This window comes from Heteronotia binoei, chromosome 2, assembly GCF_032191835.1.
Source record: "Heteronotia binoei isolate CCM8104 ecotype False Entrance Well chromosome 2, APGP_CSIRO_Hbin_v1, whole genome shotgun sequence".
Lineage (NCBI taxonomy): Eukaryota > Metazoa > Chordata > Lepidosauria > Squamata > Gekkonidae > Heteronotia > Heteronotia binoei.
This window is the reverse complement of record NC_083224.1, coordinates 59569292-59581729: the sequence shown is the minus strand read 5'-3', so window position 1 is coordinate 59581729 and position 12438 is coordinate 59569292. Positions and strand designations below refer to the sequence as shown.

At 43.8% G+C, this 12438-nt stretch overlaps 1 protein-coding gene across 1 annotated transcript in view; it reads right to left on the bottom strand.

Annotated features, from left to right (window-relative positions):
* ARL8A (ADP ribosylation factor like GTPase 8A) overlaps positions 1 to 12438 on the bottom strand; it is a 40566-nt gene that overhangs the window by 2108 nt on the left and 26020 nt on the right. The window contains exons 2-6 of the mRNA XM_060231119.1: positions 9793 to 9873; positions 8918 to 8991; positions 3391 to 3484; positions 1563 to 1630; positions 312 to 382 (exon numbers count right to left, since the gene is read on the bottom strand). Of these exons, the coding sequence (XP_060087102.1) occupies positions 312 to 382; positions 1563 to 1630; positions 3391 to 3484; positions 8918 to 8991; positions 9793 to 9873 (388 nt within the window). The remainder of the gene's footprint in view (positions 1 to 311; positions 383 to 1562; positions 1631 to 3390; positions 3485 to 8917; positions 8992 to 9792; positions 9874 to 12438) is intronic.

Below are 12438 nucleotides of genomic sequence, written 5' to 3'. Positions count from 1 at the left end.
ACCTTGATGGATCCTACTGAAGAGGAGGACTCTTATGCACCTGTAACTGACTTCCCTCCCTTTCTGCTGCCTGCCCTCTGCACAGCAGCCACCCCACCCCACTACTAAATGGAGGGAGGACTGGTCCCAAGGACATTCCATTCAGAAAAGGAGATCCATGCTCCAAGTGGTTTGGCTGAAGGCGTTCACCTCAGGGCAGAACAAGCTACTCAGCATAAAGCAGGATTGCCTCATGATCTAGACGTTGCCATCCATTCAACCCCACCATTCCTTCAAAAGTTTTGCAGAGCATTCTGGCCTTCCACACTTACCAATGTTGTCCTTTTCTTTGCAAGAGATTGAATAGCAACAAATCTCTCGGTCCTGGATAGCAGATAAGTTCCTGTAAGAGAAACAAAAGGAGGTCAGCCATACTGGGAGAAAATCCTGCATGCGGAGGAGATCCATAGAAGAATGTATGAGAAGGTCAAGGGAATGTACAGCATGTGCCTCTTTCGCTTAGCAGCTGCACACCTTCAGTATAGGGCCAGTTCAGGGGATCTCTCTCCACACAAATGTGGAGCAAGACCACCCCTTTCTTCCTTCCCTCAATCTCAGGGGGCGTACATGTCCTCTTCTGGGGGAGAGGGGTCACATTCATGGTACAATCAATATGCCACAGACAAGTGTGTCAGTTATTTAGTGTGTGTTGCCTGGAGGCAAGATAACAGCGGGCAGGTCTTGATCTCATTGCCCTAAGAAGACAGCCACACCTGACAAAAACTCAGCAGAAAGGCCTGATGGACAACTGAACAGCAAAAGGTTAATGCTCAGATGAAATTTCCTGCTCCAGAAAAAAGGCTGCCTGTTGTAAAAGAATGAACTCTCACTCTGGCTGCTTGTCTTTCTGGAAGAACCACCTCAGTGGTAAGAGAATGTTAATATGAAACTATTTTTGCATGATAATGAAACACACCAAGATACAAGATAGCATTAAGGAGGCTATCATAATCTCTGTCCAGACAGAATAAAGGTGAGCATCTCTCTTCTGTCCTACTCACCCAAGCTGCTTGCTTTTGATCCTTGAGTTATGTTTCCATTTTACAAAGCAGCAGGCATAAAAAAAGACTAACGGATTGAATGCACTTTCTTTTCAACCACTAACTACATTTTCCAGGCTGCAGCATAAAATGGGAGATGAAAAACATAAGCCTGCCTCTGGCGCCACCATGTGGTACTTGCACAATCCATAGGTCAGATACAATCCAATCTGGGCCTATGTGTGTCAGATTTTATGCATAGGTTTCTTCCCTACTGCAGGTGTTCAATAGCTAGAGAGACAGTATAATCATCACAACTGTTGTTGCAGATATGGCCATTTCTTTCTTTTCTTGTGATACATTTGGTCTTTGAATAGGATGCAGACCTATTACATTTCCCAGATTTCCTGGCTTTTTAGCTCCACAGTGGCACTTGCTTTTCTCTTTAACTATATGAATCTATCTCTGCCAACTGAGGACAAGACCTCTGACAACTGACTTGGGGAAAGTACCTGCAACTCATGTACAACACCCAGCACTTACATCTTCTCAATGAGCTCCTTCTCATCCAGGGCGCCAGGGAGATCTCGCTTGTTCCCAAGAACTAGGACCTGTGAGAAAGAACAGGACATAGTCCAGGTTTACTTACTTCAGACTCACACATGGACCAGCCTCAACAAGCCACAGTAGTCTGAGTTTAACAGGGAGTTGTTCGGCCTAGTGGTGTCTCATACTTCAATTCACAGCCACATGGAGCTCTTTCTTGCATTTTTCACCAGCAAACCTTGCATGAGCAGTAGAGGGGAAGTGAAGCATTTCAGTTCTTCCTTTGTTCCACAGCCATTAGGGAAGGAAAGGGAAGTCATCTGAAAGGAAAGGAAAGGTCCCCTGTGCAAGCACCAGTCATTTCCGACTCTGGGGTGACGTTGCTTTCACAACGTTTTCACGGCAGATGTTTTACAGGATGGTTTGCCATTGCCTTCCCTAGTAGTCTACACTTTCCTCCCAGCAAGCTTTTACCGACTTCGGAAGGATGGAAGGCTGAGTCAACCTCGAGCCAGCTACGTGAAAACCCAGCTTCCGCTGGGGATCGAACTCAGGTCGTGAGCAGAGCTTAGGACTGCAGTACTGCAGCTTTAACACTCTGCGCCACAGGGCTCATCTGACCTCTCCACTAATAGCAGCTGCTTGGGTAACATCTGGAAAGGAAGAACTGACAGGGCAAGAGCCCCTTTTAACACCTCTCAGAAATTAAGAGCCTGTTTCTATAGGAAGTAATAGTAACAATTGCTATTACTTGACCATGGATCTGCTGTTACCTCCATCTGTGCATCACCAACAGAAGCCCAACCCAGTTGATCAAACCCATTCAAGAGAATCAACCTTGTACAGGGTTGCATCAGAACAGGAGAAACTGTGTAATACTATTTGTCTGCTGTTCTGTTCTTGTCGTAGCAGCAGAAATAAAAGTTTAAATATTTCACGGCAAGAGCTGACAAAGCTCATCGAAAGCACACATTGAAAGTCACACACTTCTAAAATGAAAATTTCTAGTGCATGACCAGTAATAAAAACCCCATTCACAAAATAAGTAGGCCACATTAGCTTCAGGAAAAATAATATAAGCCCATGTTTCTCTCACACACTTTTTTTGGCAGGGGGAGGGGAGGAGGATGTGTTCATGAACGATAGCCAGTATCAGTCTTCCCATGCATCTGTGACAGCCACTTCTAACCACCAACTTGTTCCAAACAGTGGATCTATGCACAGATTTACTAAAAAGCTCTAGCCATACAAATGAATGCCTCCTGTTTTCTTCTGCAATTCCTTTATATCTGTCCATCCACCAGTCCATCCAGTTCAGGTGGCTGTGAGAAAGGAGACCTTCTTTGGGGCACTAACAGTAACATAAGCCTTCCCTGACTTTTTACATTTCAGAAGCTTTACTATTAAGCCACTGATGCATGATACACTCTAGAACTGATAGGAAACCAGATGTGTTTTGTGTGAAAATATCCTACTGAAACAAAAGCTTGAAAGAGAGAATAATGCAAGAGATCTGTTTGCCAAATAGCAGCTGGATGAGGGGGCAAGGAGATAGATCTAAAACAGCCAGCATTCTTATCTGGATGCAAACATTTACACAGGCCTCTGTGCAAACTGTATCTGCCCAAGAAACTGTTATCATCAGAGAAGGGTCAAATTGCATGTCACTCAGAAGATGCCATGGCTGGCTCTTCAGATTTATTTTCCTTCCATAATGGCTGTGGCTGAGAATAGGCTCCAAAGAAGTGGTGCTGCCAAACCTTTCCCTGCCCCACAAAGCACAGACATCCCCTCTCCTGGTCCACTTCTAGCGAGACCAACTTACAGGGATGCCCTGGAGCTGTGGCTTATCAAGCAGGTTGTGAAGTTCATTCTTGGAAGCCTCAATTTTCTCCTGGTCTGCAGCATCTACCATGTATCTGGAATAAAACAAGCATGTTAGAGGAGACAAGGGCCACTGCAGAGAACAGCCACAGCAATGGAAGGAGAGGGGGGGAAATCAAATGGTTCACATCTGATCTCCTCCCAGCAAACAATGAAGCCTTCAAGTGAGTCTCAATCACTGTCAGGTTATGGGGTGACTTGGTTCATTTGTAAAGGAAAACCCTGGTCCGTGAGCTCATGTACGCTCTCCCTCTCCCCGCCGGGTATATTGCAAAATCATCAAATATTTCCAAGTTTGCAACAAACCATGGCTTGTTGATTTGCATGCAACAGCACACTATGGTTTACTGGGAACCTGGAAATATCGAATTACTTGGCCATGGGTGAAGAGGAACAACAAGAGCCTTACAATCCCCCAGGCTCATTCACACAGCAGCAAACTATGGTTTGGCATTACCAGGATCTCTCCCACCTATTAATACACTCTTTTCTACATCTTTCCCCAACCCTTTTAGTAACACATACAACATTTAGACATTCCTGACTCCCACAAAACCTCAGTGTACCTAAAAGAGTACTTTACACTGGTTACATTTGTAGAAATTTAACTCATGTGGTTTGCATATCATATAGGGCCTGGGGGGGGGTTCTCTTTGAAAAGGCAGTGCACAGAGAAACGAGGCTACAGAATTTATTTCAAACATTTTACCAATTAGCAGCCACCCCTGTAATTTAGACTATAAGCTCCTTGAGGCAGACATCTTTATAAAAGAACTGTTAATTACAAATTCTATAAGCTAATGTAGGGGTGTCGAACTCATTTGTTATGAGGGCCAGGACATAAATGAGACCTTGTTGGGCCGGGCCATGTTGGGCCAGGACATGTGTGTACTATTTAAGATAAGGTAGCAGAAATATAAACTTTATAAAGGACACAAAAACGTTTTTTTAAAACCCTTAAAACATGCTTAAAACATTCGCACTCATTGGTCTTAAAAATGCTTTCTTTTATATTTTTCCTATGGGATCCAGGGAACTGGGCAAAGGAAGCTCTGGCTCTTTCCTTCCTTCCCCAGGGGACCAGAAGGGGGAGGAGCTTCAGCCAATAAAAGGAAGAGAGTTGGCTCAGTAGCTCTGCTGTGCAATTGAGAGAGCCTGGCAAAGCAAGCTCTACCTACCCTCCCTTCCTCTCCAAGGGAGGATCCTCAACCAATAGCGAAAACAGTGGTTTTGTTCTGTAGCATCTGTGCAACTGGGCAAGTCTTGCAAAGGAAGCTATGATGCAGAAGGAAGGAAGAGAGGGAGAAGGAAGCAGATGACTGCCAGTTGCTCAGGAGCCCAATAGAAGCCCTCCGAGGGCCTGATTCTGCCCCCAGACCACATGTTTGACACCCCTGAGCTAATGGGTTTTAAGACACAGGCTTCTCACTTCACACACACAGTCCTTTTGTGTGCACACAAGAGAATACCACAGTTATCCATGTCAAGTCATAACCTACCAATTCTGGCTTTCCTCACAGTTAGTCTCTGGCAATATATCAGAAAGAAACTGTTCCTTTCTTTTTCTGATATGATAAGGAGCCAGGGCAGTTTGGCTGTTGATTTCCTTCCCAAGACTAAGTTTTCTGTACCTAGAACCAGACAATTACTTTACTCAGTTGCATCTCGACATGAACAAATGAAATCTATTTGCCAAACTGTCCCAAATGCATCTCTTTGTGTGCAGATTATGCACCTTCTAAAAGATGAAGCCTCGCACACTGTCTAGCAATTCCCAGTACAATCCTAAACAAAGCTACACCATCCTTCCAAGCCCACCAATTTCAGTAGGCTTTGAAGGGTATAACTCTGCTTATGACTGCACAGCAAGGCTCCCAAAGCCTGCATTCTTAGGGGCTGGAATCACCCAAAGGGAGGATGCTTCTGACGAGTGCAGAGCATATCTTATTCACCTGATCTCCAAGGCAAGTGAACACTTCTCCAGAGAGATGTTGCTCTTTCTGAAATTATTCCACTGTTCATATGAATCTGCAATCCCTTACCCCTCCCCCCAAAACATGTAATAGAGCCAGTGTAACACATGGAGGACTCTGTATAATCTACTTTCTGAATGCAAACATGAACATTCTACACCATGAATGCCAAGTCCTCTACCAAACACTCTGCAGCTTGTATTAATGTGGAACATGTTTCTGCTAAGCATGAGGGAGACACCGGCCATAGAAATCCCATGCAGTTCCATTCTGGTTTTTCACTGGGCACTGCCCATACCACCTGTCTTTGCAACTACCACAGTTACAACCTGGTAAAAGCACTACTCAGTATGCCAAATGCCACACCTGATTCTAGGCTCTTCCTGCTAGTTGTTGTGTGCCAAGAGATTGAGCCAGCAGTACATACCAACTCGAGGCAACCCAAAAATTCCTCTCCTGTCCCCCCCACATTGTTGTGCATTCCTCTTTCCTCTTCCCTGCCCCATCCCAGCGCAGACAGCAGCTCCAGCGGCAGGATAAGCAAGCCAGGCTGCAGCGACCCATACAGAGCCGTAGAGGCTTCCATCCCCTTTGTGAGTGCAGGAGCACCAACCTCATATGCAAGACAGAGTGATTTTGCTACACAGCCCTATTAACAGCTGCTCTCCTCCCCAAAGTAATCTTGCCAGGAAGTCTACAACAGCTGCTGGGCCAGTTCCAGCATACACTAGATTTACAATCAGGAGGAGCTGAACAGCCATGGCTGGAGCATTTACATGGTAAATCAATTTTGTTCCTCACTGCCTGAACCACGTAGAGTACCACAATGAGTTCATCCATTTAATGGCATCTAAGGGCAGGATCTGAAAAGAGCTGCTGACTTAAAATAGTAACAGCAAAATGGGGAAAGGATCTTGCCTGTACTTGTGAGCACAGCCTGAAGAGTGTCCTTACAGAACCACCAGAGGGGTTTGCCCTTCTCTAGTTAAGGAGAGCAGCATAGCTGCTTCCAGTCTCCCAAAACCAGGCAAATGGTTGTTCTCTGTCAAGACAGGTAGTGGTTGCAAGTGTCAGACTAGGATCTGGGGGGACCCAGGTTTAAATCCTGACTCTACCATGGAAGCTTGTTGGTTGACCTTGGGCCAGTCACATACTGCCTCACAGGGTTGCTGTGAGGATAAAGCATAGGAGAGGAGAATGATGGAAGCCACTTTGGGTCCGTATTGGGGAGAAAGGCAGGATATAAATAAAGTAAATATAAATACATAAAGAATGAAATTATATGGCAACAGGCACTGAAGAGTCAGTGCTAGGGAGGACAGGAGGTCTTTCAGAAAGAATGCTGGAATCTGGCAGCAACCAAGTTGGGCCCTGTCCTAGATCTGGCTGACAGAGCATGAAGAAGAGACTGGATTTATATCCTACCCTTCACTCGGGAGTCTCAGAGCTGCTTACAATCCCCTTTCCCTTCCTCTCCCCACAACAGGCACCCTGTGAGGTAGGTGGGGCTGAGGGAGCTCTGAGAGAACTGTGACTGACCCAAGGTCCCCCAGCAGCTGCATATGGAGGAGTGGGGGATGAAACCCGGTTCTCCAGATTACTACACCAAACTGGCTCTGAACTGAATGGGAGCCCAAAGAGGCTTCCTCCTGCTGTCTTCCAAACCTCTAGCATACAAGCAACAATTTGTGTGCCGATTTGCATGTCTTAAGCAGAAGCAGTGCTTCATTTGTGACCAAGGAGAACAAGTGCCATCCAAGGGCTACACAGCTGTGCTAGAACATGTTATGCGCACTCACATAGAGTTTAAAGACATGGTACTTCCAGAGAGCTCTGGCATCCAAGGCCAATTCACTACACCATTCTAAAAACGTATCAAGAATACTGACTTCAGTTTATAATTGAACCCACACCTATAATATAGATAAGACATCCCTTACTATTTGCAACTCAGATTCAAGCACTGAAGGACCTGGAGTCCAGAGAATCCAGCATGCCCAAAGTCCAGAAACACCATCAATCTGAGAGATTTTTTTAAGGGCAGATTCCTGCATCTCTCAAAATGTCAAAATGAATTGGTGGGAAAAAACAAACAAAAATCTCATGAAGAGAGAGCCAGCTAACACCTCCCACAGCAGAATGATCTCCAGTAGTCACTCAGATATATCAAGTATGTTGAATAATTTAAGAGTCCTCTCTTTCCCTTCTTCCTCTTTTATGCTGGGTGGGCACAAAAGAGGGCAAGGGTAACATGTATTTGAGAGGTGCATAGAGGGGGCATGATTGTTGGAGGAATGTCACTGCTTAAATAAGTGACAACAGAAACTTTAAAAATTGCTTAGACAATTCAAGGGTGGGGGGAGACACATACCTACCTTCCAGACAGTCCTGTGAACTACAAGACACAGGCATTGCATCTGGGAAGGGACAAATGTGGAGTGCAATAGTTTATATACTTGGAGGGGGGATCCAAGGCAGAATACTGGGCAGCACTACCTGTATAATATTAAAAAAAACAAGGCCTAGAAAGGCCTCTGCTTGCAGCCAATGGAGAGGCTTCGTCAGTTCACTTTAGCAGAGAATCCAGGGCTCGGAATGAGACAACTTTACACTTTTACTTTTCCCTAAGTGATTACATGAGCCACATTCCTGCTATTAATTTCTTTATTTAGAAAATGGTTATGCCGCCTCTCCAGGAACCTGTCCAAGATAGTTTACAAAAATTAGAAAAATGAAACAAAAGATGTTAAATAAAATCCATCATTAAAACACAGGTAATAAAAACAGCTTAAAATATCAGTTTCCAGTTAAACACTATCAGCCCTGTAGTTAAAAAGCCTGGGTAACCAGAAATGTTTTGGTTTGGCACCTAAAAGAAAGTAGCATAGGAAAAAGCTGAGTTTCAAGAGAAAGGGGCATTTTACAAATGAGGTGCCACTACTGAAAAAGCCCTGTCTCTGGTTGCTGTCCACTTTACCTCCAAAGGTGGGGGCACCAAGAGCAGGGTTTGTGAGGCAGATTTTGACAGGTGACCTGGATGTTATAAGATGAGGCAGTTCCTCAAGTACCATGCCCCCAAGCCATTTACAGCTTTAAAAGTAAGAACCAGCATTTTGAATTGTGCCAGGAAACAGACAGGCAGCCAGTGCAGATGTTTCAGCCCTGGGATGGTATGATCTCTGCATTAATATCCTGACAATAGCCTAGTGATCCACCAGCACACAGAACCATCAAAGTACAGCGGCCTCCACTCCCAACTTAATGAGCCTCTCCAGAAGGATACCATGGTTGATGACATTAAATGCTACAGAGAGGTCTGGGTGAACCAACAAAAATTGGCACTTTGAGCATCCTGCTGATGGCTGCTAAGTATCAACTCTTCTGAGGATATTTTCCTACAAGAAAGTTGGACTTCCAGATTGATAGTGTTTCTGTTTTCTGAAGATACCAAATGTTCTGTATCGAGGACCAAGAAGTCAAGCCAGAATTACTTACACTATGGCGCTGACTCCACGGCAGTACCTCTCCCACATGCTCCGAAAACGAGGTTGGCCCCCAATGTCCCAGAGCTGTGGGCAGAGAAGCAGCATGGGAGAACAAGGCTCAGAACTAACATGCAAGATCACACAAACTTCAGTTTGCCTGGTTTACTGCTTCCTATATCTCCATCACATATACATGTCTCCATATCCTTCTGATAAAAAAGAATGCTAAAAATGCTTTTGTGTGGTGCTAGAACACCCACTTCATTAAAGCATTCGCTCATTAACGCAAGCTATAAAGTAGTCATGTATTCACATTTTTTGTTATTAAATAAAGAGACTTTGTTTACTATCAATTGTATTTTAAAACCTCTCAAAGAGGCAGAATTGCTGCCAATCTAATTAAATATACTATTGAACTTTCCTAAACAAAAGTGCATGAGTCAAAATGAGCAAGAAACAAAATCTTATTGGTTGGGTTAACCAGACAGAAGCAGCTCTTAGTAGTAGAAATCCTAAGTGGAGCTTGTAACTATACACTTGTTCACATTCCACCCTTGAGCCCAAGGAGAAAGATGAGCATTTTAAATAGATCTTTGGAAGAAGTACGGAATCTAAGCGTTTTAATGAGGCAAAGTTCATTCAACAAGATAAAGTTAGTTCAGAAATTCTCATTAACGTCCAGAGTTTCCCTTTCCTGAAGACACTCATAAAAACTTTACTTTCATACTTCATCCTCTTACAGAGTATTGCACATTGGAGAAACAGACATTTTTAAAGCTAGAATCATTACTCAAGCCCTATTGATCTTTGAGGAGTTTCATTAAGTAAGCCTCTGATACCATTCCCCAAATCTAGATGTTGATTTAAGAATACTTTGCCACTTACCTTTATAGTAACATTTCCCTTGGTGATTTTCCTCATGTTGAAACCCACCGTTGGGATCATATCTTCATTGAACTGCCCTGACTAGAACAGAATAAAAAACCCTTCAGTCATTTATAGGGAAAGGTTCTGTTGACAGCCCACAATAATAGCAGTAGAACTTCTTGAACGCAAGTAAAGGTGCCATAGAAATAAGAGCTCTAGCTCAAACCCAAGCTGGAAAGGAATAACCGCTGGAGAGACTTGGCAAAGCATTATGCATTCCAAGTATTCCAGAACCCTGGATAATGCGACAGACTTCAGCAGTGCCATGGAAGTTATAAAAAAAGAGAAGGAAAAGAGTGCCAAAGCACCTGAAATACTACTCTCCTGTTTAGTAATGGATGAACCAAGACTGTGTCTCCTCAGTCCACTACAGCTCATTGGCAGTAATCAGCTGTTACATCAGCTATTCATGGCAGCAGGAACCAGCACTAGTGCTACTAGCAGGGAATGCTGCATTATGTCCATACTTCTGTCTAAGGTTGTGTCCACAGACAGCAGCATGGAACACAACCTTTGCAGAGGGCACAGTCACACCAATCACACCTCTTGGCTGCATGGACAAAGATAACCTGAAGCACTCCATATGCCCAAGCCTCAAATCTACAGAGAACATTCTCTGTGTGGCTAATTTCTACTACATTATTGTATGCTATACTCATGTGCATACACTACAGAATGAACAATCTTATAATTAGCCACCTGCCCAGAGCAACTTCCTTGGCACATTCACCACTAAAATTTTGCTATGATACAGGAAAATGAAGACGGGACAGCAAGAATATTTTTGTGGGCTGAATCGGCCCTCCCTCAAAAAAAAAAAAAAGATATTCAAGGGATGGATAAAGCCACTTTAGAAGCTGTGAGATTTTACCCAAAGAGCACAAGTAAGCAGCAGTACAAGTCTTCACCTTAGTTTTATGCATATCAGCATGCCAAATAATTTGGTTTATATAGAGACCCAATCAATGCTACAAGTTAATGCTGTATCCAACAGGCTCCCTGAGAACACACTTACATGCACCAAAACACAGAAAGAGGAGAAATTTTCAGCCTGAAGAGACATTCATTGTGCCTACAACCAAAAACCCAAGACAACACATTTTTCACTCTGTTCTTACATTCCCACCGAACTATTTTCCTGTTAAGCCAAGAAGGTCAGGCCACATTTTGGGCAGGAGCTCACAGGAGAGGAGCTCCAGAACCTCTAAATTTTATTTTGCTCTTTCTTTCTTAACCCCCCCCCCCCCCCCAAATACTGGTTTCTGGGCTCCATTGTTCAAACCCCTTGTGAGAATTCTGCTGAACTCTTTGACAAACTTTCTAATATTTTCCCCCACAAAAAATGAGAAAATAACCAAAACATATAAAGTAGACTTCATCATGCCAGTGTGGTCACACAAGAGAAAGTAATTTAAAAAGTATGATGGGAATAAGGTTTTATTATGACAGTTATAATTCAAGAAGCATTTTAAGGTAGATGCTGGGCTGATATAATTTAGTACACTTTCAGGTGATGTCGGGGTGTGTGGTATGAACTCCGGCACCTCTTTTACAAAATGACCCCAGAAGGTTATTTCACCTCCTAATACACTTCCTTAAACTACAGAGTGGGACACTGGCTGGTTTTAAGTTCTTGTTCAATGTTTTATCATCAGTCTTATTTACAAAGACACATGTGCACACACTCAAACAGTTCTCTGACTTCAAAGGGAATTGTGTATCAGTAATATATGATCTCCCACAGCTGTGGTCCCTGAAGGGAGTTCATAATATATTATAGGAAATGTGCAGACATCACTGGACCACTAAGGAGTGCTGGTGCAGACATAACCTCAGGCAAAGGGGGTGGGACGGTGGCTCAGTGGTAGAGCATCTGCTTGGGAAGCAGAAGGTCCCAGGTTCAATCCCTGGCATCTCGCAGGCAAAGGGGGTGGGACAGTGGCTCAGTGGTAGAGCATCTGCTTGGGAAGCAGAAGGTCCCAGGTTCAATCCCTGGCATCTCCCCCCAAAAAAAGAGTCCAGGCAAATAAATGTGAAAAACCTCAGCTTGAGACCCTGGAGAGCCGCTGCCAGTATGAGAAGACAATACTGACTTTGATGGACCAAAGGTCTGATTCAGTATAAGGCAGCTTCATATGTTCAAAGGGGGTGTGCATGTTCGTGTGTTTTGCGCATTCTCAGAACAGAATAAGCAGAAAAATAAGACACAAGGTCTGTTCTACAACTCTTCTGTGAAAAGCCAGTATTATCCAGCTAATATTCAACATATCTTAACCTTTCATGCCTTGATGTCAGAACACCTTAGAAACTGATGCACTTATCAGCAGAGTTCAGCTCACTGCTATTTTCTTTCTGTGATTTACAGTCTTAACATGACCAACATTCCAAAACTTTTTCTTGCTTTTAATCTGGACTGCAAAGTTTTATGAGCCAGCAAATCTCCAGCTATTCACCTCAAATCTAACTGTCAGCAATGAATTTATATCTCTCTGATTAGAAGAACAGAATGCTTTTAGCCATCAGCTTCTCAAGATACGACTTATCAGCAAGTCTTACAGGGTTCCCAGACTCTTAGCGATGATTTAGCACTGGATGTGCTTCCCC